This window comes from Xiphias gladius, chromosome 3, assembly GCF_016859285.1.
Source record: "Xiphias gladius isolate SHS-SW01 ecotype Sanya breed wild chromosome 3, ASM1685928v1, whole genome shotgun sequence".
Classification (NCBI taxonomy): Eukaryota; Metazoa; Chordata; class Actinopteri; order Istiophoriformes; family Xiphiidae; genus Xiphias; species Xiphias gladius.
Genome location: NC_053402.1, coordinates 10,443,829 through 10,469,902, shown reverse-complemented (window position 1 = coordinate 10,469,902; position 26,074 = coordinate 10,443,829). Strand labels below are relative to the sequence as shown.

The window sequence follows — 26,074 nt, the reverse complement described above, 5'->3', positions numbered from 1 at the left end:
ATTTTACATTCGGTCGAATAGCACAGTTCATGCTTGCACAAGCTTGAACGGGCTTGATAAGGCACTGAAGCGCGCGTGATAAGACTTGTCTTAAGAAGGCACTGCCTAACAAGGAACAAGGAACAAGGTGATAACAGGAGTTAGTAAATTGTGTGATATGCCAAGGTCACATTTTTTTTATGTGCGTTTGATTTGTTTTACTTCTTGTTTGCAAAATAATTTATTGGGTGAGAGATCTGACCCAACCTTGAACTTCACATTCAGGGTTATCTTTGATGACATGCTGGGAAGGAAGAAAGTATTTATCACACACAGGAATTCCATTTGTTTTGCTTTGTATTATCCTGCAGTATTATAGATAAATATATGTTTTTATTTATATAATAGCACAAAGACATAATGCTCACTTCTTGTCACCTCTAGTGTTGTTGGAAAACACACCTTGGTACATAATCCTATTTTAAATAGGATCATATTGGAGCTAAATATTGACTGTTTCAGTGTGTTTCAGGAATTATGCTTTTAATGTGGTCAGTTTGAAGTCTAGTTTGATGAGTCATCTACTCAAATTCCTAGATATATAGTCAATTGAATTCAGCCAGGTTTGAGTTACTATCAGTATTAAAAAACACTGCTAGAAAATCATTTTTTGGTAAGGGTCTTGAGTCACTTAATAAACAGTAACAGCAAAGTAGAACTTCACCATCTTTCTCCTGGAAGTTGGTGACATCTTGTCAAAACCCCATCAGATTTGTACTTAATAAGACACAGTGTAATATAACTTTATTGGTTTTCTTGCATCCCGATTTGCAAATGTCATCCCTGCTCCGTTTCAAGCAAGAAAGCTAGTGTGGCCGATGAGGTATTGTTTAAACTTTGCCCGTTTGCACCAGAATCTCCAAGCCAAGTTTCTCTTTCGCACTCTCTCGCGCAGAGAGCAACAAACACACCTAGTTATCAGCCTGACTTTCTTGAGCTTATCCTGCGCTCCAAACGTAGAGCACAGAGAGTGTAGCTCTAGTGATATCCTCTACATAGAGACAGAGAGAATGAAAGAAGAAATAGACCAAAATGAAATGTCACTGCTGGCCAGGAGGTATGGCATATTAACAGAAAGCCAAACACAACACATTGGCCAACCACTTACTGTAATCCAGGTATTAGCAATTTTTTCCTCGGCAGAGATGTGAAGCTATGATGCTTTTGATTCCTGCTTCTATTTTTAAGCAACACACTCACCATCTACAACATCTACACATGTAGACTTCTATTTATAGCTCACTATACACTTTTCAGGGAACCTTTCATGTCTATTCATATCACCTGATCTGAATAAAAGACAGCTTGCTTTGCATGTTTGATGACTCTGCCCCTCCCTTTATTTAAAACTCTGCTGATGAGACAGAGACAGTGGAAAAATCTGAGTAATGGAATGCTGTCCTGCAGTGTTTGCGGCTCGTACTGACACACCTGTAACACACACACACACACACACACTGGGCTTTTCTTGGCATTAACAAACCATGACATGCACTTACTTGTGTGATAAGCCTATGAACACAATTCCCTGTGGCGGATACAACTACCTTTAAAAAAGAGAGGAAAAAAAGGACAAAAGAAGTTTACTGAGAAGAACCTGATTTACCTGGTAGGTCTGTCTAGGCAGCCACTAAACAGCTAAAACAAAAGAACTTATACAAGAGCTATAGTTTAATATAGGATTATCCTTGTAATTTGCAATCCTGAGGCAGACATCGTTAAACAGCATCAGACATATATTATGGGGTCCTGTTCTCCCAGCAGTGATGCCCACCCTGTAGCTTGTCATTTCTGCTAAGACTTGAAATACATGAATTATAACGATTACGGTGAAGCCGGCCTGCCCTGGTGCTGTTACATTACATGTATAACTCGTAGGGCGACACGACCGGCATTTTCAGCCGGGGGTGAAGGGTCTTTCTGTGCCACAGTCAAGTCTAGCCACCCTGGTCACACCCTTCCCAGCTTCCCCCCTCCCACTCTGCCCGCCATGTTCTGGAGGAGGAGATACGTGTAGCCTGGCTTTAGCTGGCTTAGCATTAGCAAAATAGCTAGGCGGAGGCGCAACAAGCTCCTTGGACGCCGAAATAAGTACCCTGTCTTGATTTCCCCCCCCTTGGAATTGGCGTAACTCGTCTATGGATTTACATCCCAGGACTAAAAGAAGAACCTGACTCATCACAAAAGACATGGTAAGTTACCATTGGCTTTCAAGACAGTTGAGTTGTTTTGTTTTTCCAGAGTGTCCTATAATCCAGTTTGCTCTGGTGATGTCTCCACCGAGCACCCGTCTTGGCTGCTAGCTTGAAGGATGGCTAACTAGCTTAGCATGCTACTTGACTATCTTAGCACTGAAAATATGCTTAGAAGCTCATCGGAATGGTTGTGTATCCAGGTGTAGAGCTCTCTGTGAATCTAATAAATGGTAAACTTTGAATTACATTTAGGTTCTGAGCGATCAACGGTTGAGCTTTTAGTCCGAACTACGAAGGTATCTGCGGCTGGCTAATCTAACACAAGCTCTGCTTGCTTTGATCCAACTTTTTTTCAAAGCCAAGTTTTGATAACGTATTAGAAATGAGCCTTAGTCAGTGGCTGGATCCCCGAGCACTAATATCCAAGTCACTGGCAAAACGGAATGGTAAAGCATATGCAATGAAACAAACTTTAGTCTGGTTTTGCACTTTTTGATCTTGTAACGTAAGCAAGTTAACAATGTTCGCTAGCGCATTTTGCTAGCTAACGACAAATACTTGTCGCAAGTTTGCACCCAACTCGCTAGCGTTAGCGGTAACTGTAAGTAGCATATGGGCTAGTTATTCCAACCAATATAGTTATTAAAGTGACGGTGCACATACTTGTATCTGTGCTAACGTAATAACCAACGTTATTTCACAAACCATACAGGTCATATGACTGAACTAGTTGGAAATGTGATCGAGACAGTCTGGAAATAGTTAGCACATAGGCTAAAGTAGCTTTAGCTATCAATCACAGCAGTTCAAGAAAACACCGTGATTTTTTTGTTTTTTTTTTTTCGTTTTGTGTTGTTTTTTGTTTGTTTGTTTTTTGATAGAGCGGCTTAAGTGTTTTCCTTTACCAAAGCACCATGCTGTGATAGAGAGGACCACCAAGTTAAATCAGAGTGTTGCGAGTGACCAAGGTAAAGCTTAATATCCATATACTTATCGAGATTTCAAGGGACATTCTTTACGTTGTGGGCGCTGTCTTTTTACACGCTCCGCTTCCAGTCGGCTAACCCTGCTGGTAGGTAGGCAAGTATAAAATGATTGCTGTAAGATGATGAACAGTGGCAGGGTTTATTTATTTTATGGGGTATAGTCGGGGGATGCTTGTGTTTAGATGTGAGCTTTTTGTCAGAGCTGCACTGAGCCCATATAAACGTGGCTTGAGAGAGGGGTAGGGCTTTGTCTATTGTCAGGATGATCAGTCAGTCATTGTGGGTGACAGATGCATCATCATCGTCCTCCTCCCGTCCCCGACATGGCTTTGTCTCCCTCGGCCGGCCCGGGAGGACAAAGGGGGGGGGGGTGACATGCGGATCAGAAGGTGGCTTCCCCTCCTCTCTTTTCCTCACTCCTTCAGGCTTAATGCTCATCATATGTCACATAGACTTAGAGTCACTTTAGCGCTTTTGGAACATCTATAAGTGGTTTGATTGTCTCTGGGTTAGACTTCATTCGATTCTTAGTTTGGCTTGTAGGAACTTAATCCTTGAATAGTTGAGGATTAAATACTGGTACACGTTGCTCGTAGTTACACTTGTATTTACCTTAAAAGAAGTAAATGGATGGTTAAAGAACCGGCTGAATTACTTGATGTCACACTTCTACACGCTCCTCTCGGTCTTTCTTAACATGCAGAAATACTCTGTGTCTCACACACACATACTTACACACTCAAAACACAGGCACCTGGTTGTGCAAGCCTTCTATCTCCAGATCAGCTTTGCTCTTGCTGTGTGGGCCTGGCAAGGCAGACCTGTTCTCAGTGTACTGCTTATCAACCTGTAATGCTAATCACAGTTTACCTACGTTTTGCCAAGACACACACAGACACACACACACACTCAGGGTAGGTTTGATTTGTACGTTTGCATCAGACAATTCACTTGTGTCCAGTGTTCACTTTCTTCTTGATGGATCATTACTGTCAATAGTGGTGTTTTGAACTCTGCAGCAAAGTCTTATAGGGACAATTGTCTCACAAACTGCCCACAAGTTAAATTGGACTAGTGAAGCTCCTTTGAGATAAGTTTTTCCTTTCTCAGTCCCTACTATACCTTGTATACACTCACAGCACAGCATCTACTGTCAAACGAGATTTATGCTTCTCTCTTCATTGATGTGGTTCTGTTGCATACATCAATGTCTCAGTCACATTTTCTGTCCACTCAGTATGAGTGTTTGGTGCTACAGACTCTGATACGATTGTTTTTATGGTATTTACAATTTCCTATCATCAAATAAGACTGCTGTTTATGTGCTCACAATTTCACACGTAGTTCACTCACTCGGTACGCTGTGAGGCTCAAGCGTGATGTGGCATTTTTGATAGCTACCATACTGGTAGCAAACAAATAGATTTTGAAAGTGATCAAGCTTTATATTGTTGACACGATCCATTAAAAATGCAGAGAACCCCCCCCAATAGATTTGGGCTCGATGATTGAATTAGGAATGGCTCTCAATCACTTTTGTTGTTTTTTTAAATGTAAAATTCATTTTCCACAGTCATTTTTGCAGTTATTGTGTAGTCCACACATTTTTTTGTCAGCTACTTTTTCAATAACTTTGAAATTGTAAGCATGACGATGTCAAATTATATTGGGGCAATTTGTATATGCTGGCTAAAAGCCATCCCATATAAGTCAGATCTGATAATAGTGTAATCAGTCAGTTCACAAGTATCTCATCGGTTAAAACGGTATTCCACAGTAGGCCTTAACTTGAACTTTGTCTTTACATTTAATAGTGCACACTACTGTGTTGTCCTTGTCAACTGTGGAGGTGGTGTGGTTAATGTTTTTCTATGACATCTATTTACTAGGTCATTTCTCTTCTTGCCCCTATTCAAAAAAACCATGGTTAATTTTGGATTAAGCCACTTTGGCCACAATAGATACACGTGTGGCCTGTTGTGTAATTGTGGGACACTGCCATTTTTATTTATTTATTTTTTTTGGCTATCATTGTGTCCATATCTAAGCATCAATAGTCATGAATTTCTGTGTGAATTTGACAGCTTGATGACAGGCAACGTGGCTAATATCAGGAAACAAAAGCACAAAAAGTATTTTTGGGAAGGGCATATAGAGAAAATCTATAATATTAAATTTAATACAATTTAAATCCAATATTGTCTCTAGGCAGTCTGTATCGGAAAATATATACAAGTAGGGAGATCTCTGTTGTCTCTTAGCATATGTCACAATATCTCCCAACCACAAGGTTTAAGATTTAATTCACTGACAATGAAATTTACCTAATTTTGTTAATTTCTCCTCCAATTTCCTCAACATGAATGTATGTCAGCCAGATACAAATGTACAGACAAGCAGAGAGAGGAAGAGACCTAAAGGCTGGCAGCAGATTATAGCTGTGTGAATTCATCTTAAACTGTAAGAAGCAGACCCTGGACTCTGATTTTCTTGCTCCTATCCTACATGGCATACTGGCAGTTTGACACGAATGGTGACGGGCTCAGTCATTTGGACATAATGAACCTACACCGACACATAATTATGTATTTCTACATACACACAAACATGAGTCCTGTGTGCAATCTCTTCTGGGCGTTAGGGCTTGAGTGATCTAAGCAAAGAAGGAGTGAAGGAAGGCGGGTTGTGGTGGGGGTTGTTCCGGGGTGTGGAGGTGGGTGCAGGGGGGTGGGAAGGACAAGACAGACTCTCCTCTCTTCCTCCTGTCTGCCTTGGGTGAATAGGTGATTATAGCAGCAGATGTGTCATTAGGTCTGAGCTGTATTCATGCGGATGCAGGGTGAGGAGGAAGGTGACCGTGGTTGGGGGGGGGTCTATGCTCCACAGGAATCACATTTCACTGGCGTTAAGTGAATTTACGGGATGTGCCAAGTTGTTTTCTTACCCCCTCCCAAACACATACGCTCACACACCACCTCTTTTCCTCACCCTCGTCCCCCCTCAGCTGTCTTTCCATGGCATTGCTAGGCAGGAAGCGCCGTGAAACAGAGGCATACATATGCACAAATATACATAGCCACTTGCTAAATTAAAAAATTATATCTTGTTGTATTTAACACAGAACCTGCACAGGCAGCCAGTCACTTTTAACACTCTTCCTCTGTTCATGAAAGTACTTCATTTAAGGGCATGTTGGAGCACGCTTGGTGCAGGGATCAGATAACTAAATAGGATAAGTCATCGTGGGTCTCCCTTGATGGAAGGCAGAGGGACAGTGGGCACAGAAAGATCTCAGAAAACCTAAGCTGTGTTTTATTAGAGAACAACAATTTAAAAGAAATTTGATAAGGTTGCAGAGGGAAAGTATGCAACTCTGCTAATGTGGTGCATGACAGTAGTGGGTGATAAGTGTGTGCACTCAACAAATTTTGTCTGAATAAAAGTAGACCAGCCTATGTACTAATCTTACTAAATGATCAAGTCAAGGAGATCCAGCTCTGGCATGTTTACAGCTGAGCTCTAACTGTACTGTACAATATCGTATTTCGGTGAGATCGATTTTTATTTCCAAGCAGCCCATATAACATAAATATAAGGACACTACTTGGTAAACAAAGACACATGTCCGTAAATGTGTGTTTCATAACTTAATTTTACATGTTCAAGTGACTTTTTTTCATGCTAAAGTGTGTTTGCATATGGAACTTAGATATGTAGCACTCCACACACTTTCCGTACTTGTGTGTATCAGTCACGAAGTGATTAGTAGCTGGGCTGCTGATCTTCTACAAACAGGACAGAGGAGTCATCAGTCACTCCTCTAGTCATCATCAGACTGGAAATGGTTTATCTCCCCTGCCACCCACAAAAGGGTGGAAACACATTTTTACTCACTCATTGCTCTGGTCTCTTTCATAGCGTGAACTGAATGTTAAAACTGGTGCTGGGAAAGATTATAGATGATTGCTCATCACGGTCTAGATTGTTCAAGAACAATGCATGAATTATTCGGAAATAATTTAGCAAAGCTTTGATTCCGACTCTGCTAAAAATTAGCTAATGCTTTTGTGCCTACTACTGTATAAATTGTCCTGACATTTCCTTGCACTGAAATGGTATCAAAATAAATGATCTCCACATTGTTTTAAATTTTAGAGTAATACTACTCACATCTGTGCAAAATTTGCCATTATTTGGGGAAAATTATTTATTAAGTCCATCTCCAGCTACACTCCACTTTTTTTGACTTACATTTACATTACACACTCATCAAAAACTGAACATATACAATGCTCTAAGGTACGTCTACGCCTAATAAACTGGTAACTCAGATTATAGAGGTTTTGTTCATGTGTAATCTAAAGAAGATTATTGTACACCTTTTTGATACAGTAAGAATCTTTGAGTAAGACATTATTATCCTGTGAGATACTATTTATGTAAGTCTTCTTAAAGTAGAGTTTGCATATCTTATTTTTATTTTATGTTATGTTTTTTCATCGCAAGGATCCTCTGATTGATCCAAAGTAGTCTAGTTTGCTTTTGAATATTTATTTAATTATTTATTTATTAATCAATCATTTCTTGTCCTCCAAGCCCACCCATTGAGCTACTTCACCACCTAAGGTTTTCTGAACAGCCTGGGAGTAGTATGACCACAAAGACCTAGTTGTCCCCGACATTTTTCATTTACAACACCCTGCCTTGTAATTTGCAACTGAGTCAAGTTACTGTAAATTCAAGTGAGATTACAAAAGTGGAAACGCAATTCTTGGTCATACCACCCTAGCCTTGTATAATAAGAAGGAGGCCGGCTCTCTGCAACTGCATGGAAATTGCTCATAAGTGTGAAAGTATGAAATGCATTGTTTTGTCTAGTTTCAAAAAGGAAGGCACTACAGCTGCTCCTATAAATACAAATTATCTTCACGATCTTATTGTTTAGCTCCGGAAATTGGGAATAAATTAACAGTCAGTATTTTACTCAGGTTAAATCCTTGACTCTACCGGACGTTTATTTTTTTTTTTCGTTTTAAAGTTTAAATTTAAAATATTGTCTAAAATATTCTTTTAGCTGTTTGTCTTAACTTTAATTACAAAAACGCTGAAAAAATTAAGTTGAAATAATATACTACTTGTTTTCATACAGAATTATTTTAGAGAAAATTGTACAAAACCACGTTTAAAATATACTGAGCAGTTGGCATATTCAGATTTTGGCACTTACTCAGAAACTGATTAGAATGAGGAAGCGTTACTGGTGTTTGGGTGTAATGTAATATATTTTTATGGGTTCCCCTTATCTTTTACCTCTTGAAAATGTCTTGTTTCTTCTGTAAACTAACTGTAATGTAATACATATACTGGTATTTGTCTGTTTGTCCTAGGTGATGGCGTGGTCATGTGTGTAGCCAGCCCTATGTGTGTGGAGATGGTTTTAACAGAGGCTGTTCTGGAGGACTCAGGAACGCTGCACTGGCCTGGAGAAGCCTCATAAACAAACAAACATATACACTCACATATACATACACTCACATATACATACACACACATATACATACACACACACACACACACACACACACACACATTGTATACAAGAAGATTTACACATACACACTCCACTGCTGTGCTGTGCTGTGAGAAAGGACTCAGACGCATAACACAAGCTGCACCTGAAGCACACACACACTCACATCCTCTGGGTGTGCATAAGCTGCTCTACTCTAGACTTTTTTTTGGTTTCCTATCTCCTCTCCTGCGTGAGAGTGTACATTGTATTTCTTCTTGTCTGTCCCATCTCCACCGCCACCATGCCAAGCTCAACCATCCGCCGGCAGATGAAGAACATGGTGAACAACTACTCTGATGCAGAGAAGAAAGTGAGGGAGGCCACCTCCAACGACCCCTGGGGACCATCGTCCTCTCTCATGTCTGAGATTGCAGACCTTACCTACAACGTGGTGGCCTTCAGTGAAATCATGAGCATGATCTGGAAGCGGCTCAACGACCATGGCAAGAACTGGCGTCATGTCTACAAGGCACTCACCCTACTCGATTACCTGATCAAGACTGGGTCAGAGCGAGTGGCGCTGCAATGCAAAGAGAACATCTTTGCCATCCAGACGCTGAAGGACTTCCAGTACATCGACAGAGACGGCAAAGACCAGGGCATCAATGTCAGGGAGAAGAGCAAGCAGCTAGTGGTCCTACTCAAAGACGAGGAGCGCCTAAAAGGAGAAAGGTCAGATCTTTTATAAAACAAACTTCAATAGACAAACCGTAGTTAAAAATCTTAGGAGTCAGCTTGTATTTGTGCATAGGTGGAGTGATTTTGTGACTAAGCATTAATGCTGACACACTATCGTGCCCTTGAGTCTAATGTACTATATAAGGCGGTGCCTAACTCTGAATTTACCAAGTCATACCTGATTCTACATGGTGGGGGATGTGACAGTAACTGACTGTTCTCCCCAGACTGTAACTTTATGTTTGTCCTTGTCCTCTAAAGTGGCCCCCTAAAATTTGATGATTTGAATCGTAAGTCAACTTGGTTTGTGAAGGCAGCAGACTTCATTCACCCTTGTTCCTGCTCGCTGCTCTGCTGATCTCAACTCTGGTGGTGAAAGTCAGCAAGGTCGACCAAACCACTCCCGAACAATACCCCAGACCCTGACATGGCATCCTCTGCAGCCATCCCCTGTGAAAGTCACTTTAATTGACATGCCATGCTGTCAGGAGCCATGCAGGAAGAGGGGCTCCACAGTGCATTAGGATTTAACTATGATGATTGGTGCTTTCAGTGTGTCCTGAGAAGATTTAACACAAAAGAATCTGAGTGAACAAAAATAAATGACAATTAGTCTATAAATATTTACAATTAAATTACATGATGTATCAGCATTAAGCTGAGCTCTCAGCACTGACTCTGCTCCCTTCCCAGTGGCAAGTTCAGCTGAGAACATTTATGCGTAGACAGTTTTTAATGGCAGTTCCTGCTTTTGTTAGTGCAGTGGCAAGAGACTGCTATTTATCTAAACCTTATACAAACAATTACAATACATTAGTCTTGGACTTTGCCAGAATTTTAATGACTATCTGGCTGATGGTCATCAACACTCACTGTAAACAAATTCATACAACAATTACAGCATCCGATGGGGTTTTACCATGGGTTTTTCCCTTAAGAGTATCGTAATGTGGTTATCCCCCAGGGAGCCGGGGTCCTTCAGGACTCTGGTTAATGTTTTTCCAAACCTGTTAGTTCTAAAAAAAGACTGATCTTTTAGAATTAGCTACGGAGTTGATTTCTTTCCCAAAAAAATCAGTTTTAAGCAAACACCACTCTGGACAGGAGTTGTCTACTTCATTGATTCTCTGGGGCTATACTTGAAGATATTACTGAATAACTGAATTTAGAAAAAGTGATAAAGGTCACCTGTTCTGGTCTCTTACTCTTATATCATTCGTTTGTTTATTTGTTCATCTGTCTTTTTATAACGCACAATATGTCAGACACAGATGAGAGTTTCATAAAATTTAGGGCATTGCAAATATCAAGAATTAGACTAACTGGCTTCATTGTTTGTTTGACTGTGTGATCTCATAATTTTTTTTGTTTTAGGGCTCCAAGACCAATCACCCCCTTGTACCTCATGCTTATTTTTATTTGATGCTCGGACATCACACTATCAATTATATTATAAGAATCTTGATTTGCGTAAAGATGACTGATCATATGCTATTATGTGTTTTTTTTTTTTTTTTTTTGGCCCTACTAGGTCTCAGGCTTTGAAGACCAAAGAGCGCATGGCCCAGGTGTCCACAGGGAGCAGTCAGATGGGTTTTGGCCGAGGCTCCTCTCAGCCCAACCTCTCCACTTCATACAGTGAAGAGTACGGCAGGTCAGAGGGCTCACCTGCCTCCTACCATGGCTGTGAGTATTAGCTTATAGTTACCTCATTACCCTGTAAACATACGGACAGACACAAGGCTCATGTGTCTACGCAACACATGTAATAACAGTATACTACATTATTATTGTGTCCCACTTTGTATAGATTTGGCCTATATCCTGAAACCTGCCCCTCCCCCTGTTCTGTCTCTGGCTTGCAGTCCCGCAGTAGGGCTGCATTCCTCAGATTTCTCTCTCTCTCTCTCACACACACAGAAGAGGAAGCAGAGTTCACCCCCAACCTCTATCTTCCACATGACAGAGGAAATCTCAGTGTTTCGCCTCTGAATTATGAGCACCGCTGCTGAAATTTCACATGGTTCATTATTATTCACAATGAAATGTAAGCGCCACGACTTGGACAGCTGACCTGGGCCAAATACACGCACTTTTAGCAGTCCAACACAGGCTGTCTGGGACTGTGTGTGCAACAGCTGGCCAATTCACTCACGAGAAGCAGCATACAGTGACAAGGAAGACCCACCTATCTCTCCTAATGGAAAGTCTTTTTATTTAGCTAACTTTTTTTGGCAAAGGCAGTAGAAATAATAACATAAGTACCAGAATTGAGTTTAACAAAGTCAGCGGAGTCATTGTTACAAGCTTAACTCAGTGGTTACTAGTTAATATTCCGTACACTGCTGTAATACCTGCACATTTCGCATTAACTACTCTAGTTGGGCATCTAATTCAACAGACAGTGTACCAAATAACTGACATCTGTGAGGTTGGCAACCCATGTGATTAGGTTGTGAATAAAACATTTTCAGGTTGTTTGTAAAAAATAAATAAATAAAATAAATCGATAAATTAAAAAAAAAAAAATTGCTTGAACCATTTTTGAGAAATTAAATATTACAATTTTAAGCATAAGTCTATTATGTCAGCACCCAATTTACCCCCAACGACTCCAAAGTGGTCTTACGATTTGTACATCATTTGGAAAACAAACATCTGTGCTTCATTGTGTCTCAAGTTATCATAATTTATTCATCTGGCATGTAATCATAACTTGAGAATTAATGAAGCAAAAATGTTTGTTTTGCTTGCACAAACGTGCACAAACGAATGAGTCAGCACTTTGGAGTCATTAGGGGCGTTAATGGGGAGCTTAAACCCATGCTTAAATATTAATATTTAATTTCTCAAAAAGTGCAAGCACAAATTTTTATTTTGCTTGCATATACTAATCAAAAATGGTTTAATATTAATATGGGGTGCCAACTTCAAAAAGGTACAAACGTAGACTAAACTGGTGCAACTTTGTCCTGTACACTTGTCTTGTTAGTCATATCATATTTGAATTTTCAGATGAGTCTGAAAGACTGGCTCATTAAGTTTATAATTTATTAATAAGTTTAATTTTGTTTTAAGGTAGCTCTCTACCGATGTGAATTAATATGGGTCTGGTGTTGCACGCTCTTGGGTGTTCACACAACAGCACTGCTGCTGAAAAGAAATCATAGTGGAACTAGTGTGATATGTAGATTTATTTTATTATTCCACTATCACTCAGTTCTTCTACTTTCTCCAAGGGAGAATGAGCTATTGGAAGCTTGACGTAAAAGCAGAGTTCATATGGATTGAAGGAAAGATGGAGTGATAGAGGGACAGGGAGTTGAAAAGGAACAGAAATCAGTCACAAAATGGTTTAACGCAGAGAGGGACAGAGGGGGAAGAATGGAGAAGTTGAAATGAAACAATGAACCTTGGCCTCTTTTCCTATCACCTTCTGACCCCTAGCCCTTTGTACACCGCAGGATGACTGTGTGTGTGTGTGTGTTTTTTGTCTGTTGCAATGGATGCGGTTTTAGCCTGCGTAGATCTTACGTGTTACATGGAGCGTGCATTCGCATTTCACTTTGTGGCCTGCATTCCTGCTTGTACCTTTTATGTGTGAGAGTGTGGCTGCGAGGCGGAAGCTCCAGCAGCTGAGTCATCAGTCGAGAAAACTGAAGGAGAGACTGGCCAATAGGAGCGAGGGCGGGCTGTCGCTGTGGGCGTTGCCAGGGGGGATTTTTGGGATTCCAGTTGAACTTTCCGAGTATTGTTGTTCAGACAGGCTGTGAATGAATGCCCATGCAAGTGTGGCCGTTGTGTTAACATGGCATATCTCCCAGTACAGGAAGTGTTTGAAAGGGTCTGAAATTTGCTTTATTTATTTGCTAGGCATTAAAATTACTTTAATATACTAAAGAGGTCTCATTTTTCCATTTTCAGTAATCAGTAAATTTTAGTTTTCTTGAGCATACTACATTCTTTACTAAACGTAGATATAATGCTTTTTAAATGCGTAACTCATACTGATACTCATACTGCCCAGTTACACTTTTACCTGGGCGGTTTAACTGGACTGATTTTAATCTAAAACTTTTTTTTTTATTTGAAACACATCTACTTGTCATCCCTCACTTACACCTGTAATTCTGTATACATTCATCAGTGTGTGCATGTTTGTAAATGGCCCTAAACATATTCTAAGGCTGTAGTTTCCCTGGGGTTAACCAGCCAGTAGTAAAAAGTTTTTGTGCCTTATAGGTTCAATAAGTTGACTTCAGCGATGGGATCCTATTTTAGCAATGCCGATGGTGCCCAAAACACAAATACAGTACAATGAATGGAGTTCAGTAACTTCAAATCAGCAAGTTTAATGCAGCCTGTGTGTTTACCAGTGTACTGTACATGTGGTCAATCCGAGTCAAGGTTTCAGGGCTACTAGTCTTTTCTCAGTTGAACACCACAGTGTAAACTAGGGATGTTCGCGATTAGTCAACTAAGTGATTAAACGTTGCTGTCCCCCCTGGTCGGCATCGGAGATACTAGTCGGTTAAACTAATTATTAATATTATATTCATGTACAATGCCAGTTATTTGTTGCATCTAATGTCACACAGCCGCCCGCCAGCAGCTGGGGCTGCAGCCCCGGCAGACGGCAGCCACCCTCTCCCCATGATAAGGCCCAGATGTGGTAAACAAGCAAGGTGGAAAGTGGGACAGAAGAAATCTTGTAAAACCAGCACGGTTTGGCAGCATAACCGAAAATATTTTCACACTTCTCACAATAACATAAAGATCTCTAATGTAATGTTTTGCGCCACTGCTTCATTGTAGAGCTGTGAGCAGAGCATTGATTCAGTCAGCCCCTCCTTGCCCCGCTCTCTTTTATTTATCTCTTTTCTCATTTATTTAGTTTTATTACCGTTCATCCTCTTTGGTTGTCTCTCATCATCCTGACCACTGCTCAGTCAAGCTGTTGCCTTTGTCTGCAACAGTTAATGTTCTCACAAAGGTCTGAAAAAAATGCACATTTTCATACAAAATGTCTGGAAAATGTGTAAGGAAATAATGTTGCAAATTGCATGAGAGTCTCACTCCTCTGAGGAACTGCCTCTCTCACCAGGTTTCTAACAGCCACTTAATTCTTCATCCAAAGAGACAAGAGACTGTGTGTACAAATGTGGGGGTAGTTCATGGTTGACACCCCGTGATAAAAATCTGTGCGGTATTATAACCACATACAGTATGCCGATGACATTAGCGATCATCAGACCATTTTATTTTCTCTTTAAAGCTAAAGTATAGTTTAATTTCAGTTTTTTTTTGTTTTTTGTTTTTTTTTGGGGGGGGGGGGTATTTGGTCAGTCAGTAAACATAGTACCACAGAAAATTAAGATGGTGAGATAAGAAATGACTGGATTAAACAGTAGAGGGAAATGGTCGAAGAATGATTCAGAAAATTTGGCTTTTAGAAATACATGGGTTCTGCTGGCAGGCAGAACTGTATCTGTGAGGTATGCCAAGACATTGTGATTGTCCATATATGGTCCATTCCCACAGTGGTAGGCACAAAACTGGTGTGTTTTAGTTGGCTTTGAGCTTTGTTTATTTGTCCTTCTGACTAGCTACGATTATGTGTTGCACTGTTTGTTGTTGTGTGCTAGTTTAGTCTCTCTTTAGACATAGTGATTTGAAAACTGTTGTTTAAGCCCTCTTTTGCTTTGCAGTTGTGTTTGGAGAGATTTAAAGACAGCTCAAGGGAAATATTCCTTTTGATAGAAGAAGATATTGCATCTGTCATTGAATAAATGTACCACCTGTTGCACAGTACACGTTTTGAGCTTTGCTAAGGACTGGGGCTTCCGTCTGCTTTTTTGAATAGTTGGATGTTGTGCAAGGTTTCACATATAACCATATCCTTTCAGCATTTTCTGTGGTATATTCTGGATTCTGTGTAGGCTTTGGTACAGCTGTGTTCACTGTCTAGGCAGACATGTAGCTGATGTCGAGGCCATGGCTAAAGTCTCACCAGCCAACAAAACACACCTTTCCCCCTAGTACTTCTTGTCACTTGACCTTTCACTTTATACATCCTGGAGAAAGAGCAAGGGAGATATGAGTCAAGTCAAGGAGGGAGGAAAGGAGACAAAGACCCAGAACTCAGGATGAAGTTGCAAGACAGATCTGTAGATTATTAAGAATCATATGTATGTTGTCATTTTTATGAGCCATGCAGAAATCAGACAGTTGCGCTGTTATTTACTCAACACAAAATAGTCATATGTTGCTATTATAAGGCATATCCCCAGATTGTATTAAGTTGGAGGTTTTACTTCAGCCATTTCAGGGAAGGCCAAGCCTTTTAACTGTTAAAGGAAATGTCACAATATTCCTTTAAATAAAGAAAAGCATTATATTAGTTTTACCATTTCCTCATCATGGAAACATTTGTTGTAGCCAATTGACTCTGTAACGTATATCTAAAAACCTGCTTATACAATGTTTACTGCCTAAAGAAGTCTCGATAGGGCAAGAGGATGTTAGTCAAAGTGTGAGGTTTCAAATTTAAGTGTGTTGAATGTATGAAACTAACAACTAGTGTTTCCTTGCGTCATATTTTTGTCAGTGTTGTTGTTTTTTTCTCCACTAAGGTCCTTACGTATATTTAACTGCCTGCATTCAGAATAGCTATCAAAATAATGTAACATTATACCAAAGATCTGTGTGTGTTTGTGTGTGCGTGTGTGTGTGTGTGTGTGTGTGTGTGCGTGTTTGGGGTGTGCGTGTTTGGGGTGTGTGTTTGGGAGTATCCACTTCAGCAGCAGAGCATGTCATGACTGGTCTGTTTTTGTTTGGAACAGAGAGAAAAAAAAAATAGGCATATAGAAAGAGAGAGACAATGTATATCATTTAAATTAATGTTAAAGTCTGAGAGGACTTTTTTTTTTTTTTTTTTCAAGGCACATTGTTGATAATGAATAAAACAGCTTTTGAAGAAACAGGAAGAAACAGGTTTTAGGTACAAACACCTTTTAACACCCACAACATTCACACAAAGCCAAAACTGCATTAAGCTGAACTGCCACAGAGTGACATTATAAAGAGAATAAAATCAAGAATTGTAATGGGGGTGATGTGGTGATGTCAGTGTTTTGTCATTGCCTCCCACGCCATGGTTCCCACAGAAACAAGAAAGTTACTGTTTCCTAAGTAAAACACACAGCCACATTTTGAATTAAGAATATGCTCAACGCTATCTTGATGAGTGTCTTTTGGCATTGCAACTACTTCCTCCTGGCCAAGTAGTGGCCTGTGTGTGTGTTTGCCACGTGCAGTGTCCATTTATTTTTTGTGCTGCCACGTGGCCTGATCTAATCCAATAAGCTGAATGGACCTGTCGTCCCCTAACAGGCTAACTGAAGGCGTGTAATCACACACTTGCGCACAGTGTTTTTCTGCAAAGTACAAACGCAGTTCAAATGTGACTTTCTTCAATAGTCAGCACAATGTGAAGACATGTTATTGTATTTATTGTATTTATTGTTATTGGCTTTGGAGAATGAATGCAAAGAATTTCCATAGCCATTGACACAGCTTTTCGGTATAATTCTGTTGTATACATTATGTGATGGAGTCCCATGTGGCAGGGAAGTTAACATGCGCTCTGTATGTATTCGTTAGCCACGTCTCCCAATACGGGCTCAGAGCTGGAGCAGGCCAGACCTCAGACCAGCGGGGAAGAGGAGCTACAGCTTCAACTGGCTCTGGCCATGAGCAGAGAAGCTGCAGAGCAGGTACACACACAGACACAAAAACATGGAAATATGTCTGCTTGTCATTATCTTTTCTTATAGTGTGGCTGTGATTGAAATTTGCAGACAGTTCACATTGCATCTATGGAAACCAGCTTATTTGAATATTTAATATATATTGAATTCGCAGTTTTTGTTCATTTGGCAGACTGAATTTGATTATCTTGGAGACAGTATATGAGTAATTATCCTTTATTATTCTGCTACATATAAATACTTCTCACTGTGCCTGGTCATTTTACCTACAAGTAAACATCCTTAAAACCTTTCCGAAATCCTGTAAACTTTTTCATTGCCATCTAATCAGTTTTCGGCTGGATGCATCTAGGTTTCTCAAAATCCCTCAACCTGAAAAATAAAAGTGAGGTTCCCACTTGCATGAACATTTCTGAAGTCAGAGTACTGCCAAAACTGGGAGTAATACGATTACACCAGTGCACATGAAGCAGCTGTAATTACTGTAATGGTAAGAGAGTCAGGACATGATAAAATTACTTATGGACATATTGGACACACACATACTTACTACTATGCGACTTTAATATACCACCAATATTTTGATCTATTAGTAAAATACTTTTGCAAAGATAATTATCTGGGATTTGTTTTTGCAGATGCCTTTGCAAATTTGAAAAAAAATGAAATAACATGATCATCTCAAACCAAGACGTATGAATTTTTGAAATTGTTGCTCTTTACCTATCCAAGTTCCTGGTAAACAAACTGAATTGGGACAGCAACTAATAAAGTGTATTTGGATAAATAGGAATGGAAAATATAATTTGATTAGTTACGTCGTTCTGAAAATGTCATGCCATCCAAAATAGCAAGAGTAATCTGTTTAGTTTTTAAGAAAGAATGGAAGAAGTTTTACACATGCTTATTATGCTATACGCACTCTGGTTGTTTAGGAGGAGCGCATACGCAGAGGGGATGACCTGAGATTACAGATGGCCTTGGAGGAGAGCAAGAAAGAAGGTCCAGGCTCGGCAAAACTGGCCAAGAAGAAGAAAGAGGTAGAATACACACAAACATGGAGACTAAAGTGACTCAGCATTACAGGCAGCAGACTGCCTGGTTTACGTGTCACTATTCTGCCCTAAAAGCCGGCTGACTGGCGCACACAGCTGAAGTGATGAAGAAGTAGGGCTGCATGACTATGCTCATGTTTTATCTCAGCACATAATGACGTGACCATCATCGGCATGTTTGAACAGTGTTTGTGCTGTAGAAGAAAAAGGCTGAACAAAAGATGGTCCTTCCTAATGTTTTTCCTCCTCATCTATTCCTTCAGTATCGTTCTTTTTCCTCTCGTCTGCATCTTTCCTTCTCCCCTTCTCTGGACTCCTGTCTCCCGGTCTTTCTAACCCACATTCTCTCTCTCTCTAGCCACAGTCATCTTTGATGGATCTGATGGATGTCCCAGAGCCTGGTGCCAGTGCTGACCCTTGGGGTGCTGGGGCCGGGGCTGGGGCCGCGGCTGGGGCCGGGGCTGCCGCTGCTTCAGCAGACCCCTGGCAGCCTTATGGTATACACACTTTTACTGGAAATGGTCACAACATGTGATATCCACACAGTGACTATTTTCGTTGAGAAGAATTTGTGTGTGTGTGTGTGTGTGTGTGTGGGGTCTCTGCTCTCCACCTGCAGCTCTCAGCACTGTGGCTCTTTGTTAAATGGGAATGCTGCTCTACTGGCTCAGCAGCATTACTGCACAGAGAGGGGGGACGATAAGGGACAATATTGTGGAGGGAAGGGAAGGAGGCCGAGTTTGAGATTATGTCTGATCAGAAACCTGTTAGTGCTGGTTATTAGAACCTGCTTAACACTACTTTGCTTGTGTCTCTTTCACATTTCGCTCCTGCTCTCTATCTCTGTCCCTCCTCACCGTCTTTTCAGTTTTGCTTTATGTTTTCTGTGCTTCATTCAACTCCCATTCTGCCCCACACCTCTGAAACTCTTCCCCCTCTCCTCAGGGTCTGCCCCTAAGCCAGCAGTCCCAGTGGACCCATGGGGTGCTGCTCCTTCTGTCCCACCTATGAAGAGCAATGATCCCTGGGCCCCAAACTCCATTCCTGCCTCTGACCCCTGGAGCTCTGCAGCTGCCCGCCCCAAGACATCCAACCCAGGTGACCATCAGGGAAAAAGAACTTTTTTTTTTCCCCCCAGTTTTGACCACATGAATCATTTGTCAGCGCGTTCACAAAATTCACCGCCACAACTGTACCTCCACCAAAGAAGTTAACGAGAGATATTTGGAGAATTGTTAAGCATTTAAGGAAGTTTGCACTCTTTGCATTTTTAAGACATGAAAGGAGATCTAATCAACAGCTGGCCAGTGTCTCAAAGGTTCAACAGCTTTGCCCAGAGGAACACACACAGTAACAAATGCTTATGTGCATCTGCGTGCTTATTGTGTTCATTTGTCTCTGTTAGTTTACCAAAATGTCCCTACCCATTCATACATGTGTCGTCTGCTTCAATCTATATATGTGTGTGTCTGCTGTCTGTTTGTGATTTTTGTCTGTATGTGTATGCATTGTCCCCTTTCAGGTAGCTTTGACCTGTTCAGTGCATCCAACGGTACGTCCAAAGAGGACTTCTCAGAGTTTGACAGCCTGCGCTCCTCCTCCTCTGTCCCCACTGGTACTCACCCCTGTCTTCGTCTCTCTAATGACACGGAGTCTGTGTTGTTTTTCATCAGTGTCTGAAATGATGTCTTTCTGCAGACAACGATGTTTCTGCGGAGCATAGACAGACACGTCTTGTCTTTGTAAATATCACCAGACCCGAGCAACGACAGTCTTAGCACCACTGGCGCCTTTTTTTTCAGCGGTTGGTGTTTCTCGACTGCAAAATGCAGTCAAATGTTGCAGTATCCATATTAAGTGGTGGAAAAAGAGCTGTTTGTTCTGGTCTGGTCCCCATATCATTGTGGTGTAATCAGATGCAGCTTTTATGTGTTGATTTCTAAATTACATTAGACCTGGGCCATCCAGTTTATTGAATCCCTTTCAGATCCACACTTTTATAATTTTGTCTGGTGCATCTGAAAAAACAACACATGTTCCAAAATTTTGAGTTAAACTGGTTCAATTCAGGGTTGGTTTGTGAAAGGGCTCCAGTCAATACCATGGCACAGGTCTGGGTGTTTTTCTCGTGGTTTTGCAGTCCCTGGGTGTGGGAGGTTGACACTGGTGTCAGACTTTTAATCTAGCTTAACACAAACACCTCTGATACAGTTGAGGACAAGGTGAGAAGGAACACAAACACAGGCGTACAAAGTGACTTTTTCCAGAAAGGGAAAAAGTCTGTCACTGTATGGCTTGTAGAGGACAACAACTTCATTGATTTTAAGGAATCAGCGTTCTGTAGAAATGTCACTATTTGAATCAGCTCTAGCTGAAATTGACAGGATTTATGGGGCATTAATACACATTCGGCCTGTCTGATTTTATCATGAACCTTTCTGTTCGCTCTGTTCCATTTCAGTTCCTGTTCTGAGAAGACAGTTTCTATCATTGACATTTCCTCCTGTACGTGTCTATATGTGTTTGGGTTTGTGCGTGTCCATGTGTGAGTGCACTAATGAATGTCTCTGCTGCCGTCTGGCTGCAAAAAACCACCAGGCTGTCTGCCTCCAATGTCCTGTCATTATAGCATCTCCTGAACATTTAATTGCATCAGCTCACTTTTATTGTACTCTAAATGTGGATTTCTGGGTGCTCACATGCAGGTGTGTGTGTGTGTGTGTGTGTGTGTTTGTGAGAGTGAGATATTCTGCAGACTTTCAGAAACTGAAGAGTTAACCACAAGAATAGGCAAATAGGCATACATAAAATTTAAAAAATGTGTCAGCCCCGTTTAATACAAAATATGGCCGTTCAGTATCGTAAATGTACACGGTCTTTTCACATACCCGAGCCATGTCTACATTATAACAAGAGTTATAGTGGCCTCCGCAGTGCAAGACTAGAAGAGAAATTTCATTCTTCATGATTTCATGATGTTTTTGCCAACTCAATGAGAAGCTTGTTTAACAGTTTTTCATCAGTGAAATACAACCACTACTTTTGCTGTCTGTTCCCCAGGTGATGGGGGTGTCACATCCTCTGTCCCCTCCCAAGCCAGTCTTGCTAGCAGCAGCAGCCTGGACCTCTTCGACCCCCTGCCCACCTCGACATCTACTTCTGTAACCACAAACCCAACTAGAAAGACTCCAGAGTCCTTCCTGGGTCCCAATGCTGCCCTGGTCAATCTGGATTCGCTGGTGACCAAACCAGCCCAGCCCGCGCCAGTCGTCAACCCGTTCTTGGCTTCAACAGGTGGGGAGAAAATATAGACCGTTGTTCTCAAAATTTGAAATGTTCTTACTCTTTCCACTTTTTAGCACTTTTACAGGCTATATGTCATATAATGTTAAAATTAAATGAAAAACATTGTGCATAGGAAAAGTTAAGGAAATTAGATCTTTCTATAAATGTACAGACATGATTTTTTTTTTTTTTTTTTTTAAAACACACTAGTTAACATTTACTGATTAGATAACAGAGTTGGTGAGGTTGGGAGTGTAGTCAGTAAGCCAAGACACGGACATACGCGTCAGGGCTGAACACACACACAAGCACACGCACCCATCTGCACAGTTTAATGTTGAATCATTGACCCTGCCTCGTCTATACTAGCTGTAAACACCTGTGGAAAGAGAGATGAGTCATATATAATTCATTTTATAAAATGGCAACAGCACACCACAGTCAGAACTTTTTTGCTGATTTGTTTTCTTGTTATATAACCACACCCCACGTAGGTTCTAGTTCATCTCTTCTAAATACGATATATTGTGGATTTCCATTTAGCATTGTAGAGCCTGACTCATTATGCACCGTGAGAGCTCAGAAACATTTCCTGTCTTCCTTTGACCCTTACCTGTCTTTATACAGGTGGCTCTGCTCAAGCTGCAGCAGCCCACGCCAACCCCTTCCAAGTGAGCCAGCCAGCTCCCCCCACCCTCAACCAGATGCGGGTCAGCCCCATGCCCTCCGGCTTTGGCAGCATTGCCGAGCCCATGGCCCTCTCCTCCATGCCTGCTCAGCCCATCGCCATGGTCCCCGTGGCAGGGATGGCCCCCATGGGCCGCGTGATGCCCGGAATGGGGGTCGGCCCTGTGGGAGGTGTGGGAATGAGTGCGGGGATCCCAACTTCCATATCCATGCCTCAGCCCCTGATGAGCATGCCCCCCCAGGCTGGGACGCAGCCCACGGGAACCACCAACCCCTTCCTTTTGTGAGGGGGTGACTGGGGGACCACTTGCCCTAGAGTGACGCCTCTTCCGAATCTTTTTCTCTCTTCCTTCCACTCCTTAAGAAGCTTCAAAATGAGCAAGGAGATGCTTTTCCCATTTACCCCTTTATAACCAACTCATACCCAGGTCGTAGTCACAGCCTGGCCTCCTCCTACCTTACCGCACCCTTTTCACCTCTGTTTCTTTCTCTCTATGCTACAAGCTGCCTAGTCCTGCGTGTTCCATACTGATCTGACAATGATGTTGGTGACCACCAAGAGTTTGCATCTTTCTACAGACTTAAAGAGTAGCAGTGGTGTTTACAGTCCCCCCCCCCCCAGAGGCAGAACAGGACCCAGTCTTTCATCCCTGTTGTCCTCTCATTCACTTGCCTCCTCTCCCTTACTTCTTCCCTTAGGACTGCGCCTCTCTTCTTCTGTGGTGGAGTGACAGCAGAGTATGACTGTACTAATGCCAGGATCTTATCTCTTCTCTAGAGCTAATCTTTTATAAGCCCTGTCAGCTGGTGTGTGCGCGTGCATGCGTGTGTGTGTGTGTGTGTGTGTGTGTGTGTGTGTGCCGTCTCAATACTTTTACACTGTGTATATTCCAGTGGGTTTTACTTACACACTCTGGAGTAAGGATGAGAGATGGTCAGATGTGTTTTTACTGTGTGTGTGTGTGTGTGTGTGTGTGTTACTAAGCAGGGATTTTGCACAATTTTTTGCTTGTTTTTTTTCTTTCTGCGACTGTTGGGCTCACCGTTACACCTTAGCTTAGGGAGGGAGGCTAGCCGCTAAAACGGCCGAGATGACACACACTGCCTCGGCTCTCGGTACCACTCAGTCAAAACTCTTGTCTGGTCACTTCCCGCCACTGTGGACCTTTTCCTGACCCTCCACACGAACTTTGACCTCCAGGGGTCACAGGATTAACAGTGAACACTTATCAAAAGAGAGAAACCCCTTGTCCGAGGGGTTGAAATTATGCGTAAATGCAATTTGTGTCTGTATGTGTATGCTCATGCGCTGCGTTAATGCTCAGATATACTAACAGCCACATGGTGATGTATTTGTCACTCCCTCAGTGTGTGTGTTCAGAGAAAAAGACATGAACTGTGATGGCATCAGCATTTTGCAATCTGAACATGCAGTGGATGCAGTGAGGTATCGTGGGACAGTTTTTGTTTGTTTTTTGTTTGTTTTCCCCCCCGTTTTAGTTTGTTTCTAGGGTCAAAGGGAAGAGGTGGGTCGTGTGTGTGCGCGTGCGTGCGCAGTTTGCATGAGATCTGTTTAGCTTCCAAGTGTACTTTAATCTGCAAGTTTCTTCAATTGTCACTCAGTAAAGTGGAAACTGACTTAGAATTTGCTCAAGTTAGGTTCTGAAGTGCAAGTCAAAACAAGGGGTAATGTAGGCATGTGCAGCCTTAAGGTGTGTGTGTGTGTGTGTGTGTGTGTGTGTGTGTGTGTGTGTCTGTCTGCCTGTCTGTCTGTCTGTCTACGTGTGCATTTGCATGTGTTATGTATGTGTGTGCACAACCATTTATCAACGAGGGTCACGAAGAAAGCTCTGGGTATAAAGGGCATGTCAGCCAGCCATCATTGTGAAGAGAGTTTACCTCCGAGTGGATTTACTTTGGCTAATCTGGCTACAAGAACGTTTATCTGGTGGAGTCACACTCACACACGCGGGGTTGCTCCAGTATCAGTCTATTGATCCTACAGGGAATCCCGCTGCAAACAACAGCAAGACATGTCTTGTAAACAAGGAGTTGTTCATTTTGTTGGTTACTTGTTGTTGTTTAATTACTCATTAGATGTAAATCCATAGCCAAGCCTTTCTAAGTTTTGGAGCTGTGTACTAGCTAAGCCATTTATCATCTTCATTCTCTTTTTTTCTATGTTCTCTCATTCTAGTTTTTTTTTCTTTTTTTTTTTTTCTCTCACCCTATGGGTAGGCTATGTAATTCTCTTCTCTTAGAAGCACAACTGTTACCAAAGTCATAGCGACTGTGATTTCTGAGGATGTCGTACTTTGAGTAGTTTGAACAGTAGGGTCACACTTCACTGACATTTAAACATTTTTTTTTTTCTGTTGATGGAAGCTCATGATATCAGAGGCTCCATTGTTATAATTGTTTATATTTCAGAGCTATTTTACAATTTGTTCAGGAGTTTGTGTAAGAAAGTGTTACTGTTTGCTGAATATCAGCACATTTACTGACAGCAAGCTAAGCATCTCTGTCTCCTCTATTTGTTGAGAAAAGTGGGTTGATGAAATACAGCTAAGGATGATGATTTGCGCCTGTTGTATAGACCCTTCTTCTCTTTAGGTTACTGTACTCTTCTCTTCAGTTCTGTTAATATCACTGCCAATGTTGCTACTGTGGAAGGGATGGGTTTTTCTCTTAGTGTGAGTTGGTGCCCTCTCCTGGTCTGCTGTGGTATGATAGCTACACCACATGACCCTTGATATTTCCACTAAAGGCAGACCTTCATTCTCTCAGGCAAAAGGAGGGGCAGCTCCAACTGTGTGTATGATTTTTGATGACGATGCTGAGGGTGGCAATGATGATTTTTATGCTTGGGGTCCTGAATGAATGGATGTGACACTTAACTTGCAGACCAGCAAACATTTTTAATCTTCACTAAATATATGCAAAAATTGGAGCTGGAAAAAGATAAGACCTAACACTTGATGTGTTTCGCAAAGTTAAATTTGCTAATTCCGACTTGTTTATTGAAATGCTACAATGATACTCTAGCTAAGACGTGTCACTTTGTCACTGGCCTTGATTTTACTGCGGCCTGGACCTTTAGTCCAGTGATTGTGGAAAGGTTGTCTTTATCAATGCATTGGAAATAACAAACTTAAAAAAAAACAACTTTACTGTCTTGAACAAATTCAGGACTCCCAAACTGTCAGATGACACTGCAATTTAACACTTTTCCTTGATCCCTGGCTGCAGTTTCACAGTCGTGGCTATGGTGCAGTGAAAATGTGGCCTCTGAGTAGCGAGCTCCTCCGTGCGTTACTATGTATTCACTATGCTTTTATCAAGAGGACTAACTGACCTTATGGACTGTCTGTCTTTATATGCATAAACAGCCTCCTTTATTCTTTTTCATGTCTATTTACCCTTCTCATAGTACTGGGAGCAGGCTGCTTTTTTTTTTTTTTTTTTAAATCGGATACGTGCTCAACCCGTTGGCATTATAACTGTATAATATAATTTATCATTTGTACTATTGTAACATACTGTTCTTCTGTATACCTTATTATTCTGTGTAATGGGTTTTGTAGGAAAAGTCCCCGTGGTATTTTAATGGCATCTAAACAAACGCAGCAGGCCACACCCTGTTGGATGAGGACAACTGTAGCTGCATTGGTTCAAAATAAAATGTGTATCACTTCAGCTATGTAACTCCAGTGTCTCTGTGTCCTTATATGTATGTGTGTGCATATATAAATATAAATAAATATTTATTATATACAATTTTTACATGATACTGATTCCAAACAACTCC

The 26,074-nt window shown here is 41.3% G+C and overlaps 1 protein-coding gene across 4 annotated transcripts; it reads left to right on the top strand.

Annotated features, from left to right (window-relative positions):
- Positions 1-1,985: 1,985 nt before the first annotated feature.
- epn2 (epsin 2) lies at positions 1,986-25,972 on the top strand. Of its 4 annotated transcripts, XR_005709809.1 has the most exons (11): positions 1,986-2,231; positions 8,608-9,464; positions 11,002-11,156; positions 17,133-17,245; positions 18,175-18,279; positions 18,653-18,791; positions 19,240-19,392; positions 19,817-19,909; positions 21,355-21,588; positions 22,207-23,242; positions 23,979-23,998. XR_005709809.1 is itself a non-coding variant. In XM_040159327.1 (10 exons), the coding sequence occupies exons 2-10, from the start codon at positions 9,034-9,036 to the stop codon at positions 22,551-22,553; spliced, it is 1,707 nt and encodes a 568-aa protein (XP_040015261.1). In that variant the 5' UTR covers positions 1,986-2,231; positions 8,608-9,033; the 3' UTR covers positions 22,554-25,972. The 4 variants fall into 4 exon arrangements, 3 of the variants coding, with proteins under 3 accessions (XP_040015261.1, XP_040015251.1, XP_040015271.1); XM_040159327.1 differs by having other exon boundaries at positions 19,817-19,846; positions 22,207-25,972; XM_040159317.1 differs by having other exon boundaries at positions 22,207-25,972.
- Positions 25,973-26,074: the final 102 nt, after the last annotated feature.

What these genes read in the sequence shown, in the direction of transcription:
- epn2 (XM_040159317.1), top strand. Translation starts at nt 9,034, where the DNA reads ATGCCAAGCTCAACCATCCGCCGGCAGATGAAGAACATGGTGAACAAC. An exon ending in GAGCGCCTAAAAGGAGAAAG is followed by an intron (nt 9,465 to 11,001) that starts GTCAGATCTTTT and finishes TGGCCCTACTAG; the next exon opens with GTCTCAGGCTTTGAAGACCA. An exon ending in CCCCAAGACATCCAACCCAG is followed by an intron (nt 19,393 to 19,816) that starts GTGACCATCAGG and finishes GTCCCCTTTCAG; the next exon opens with GTAGCTTTGACCTGTTCAGT.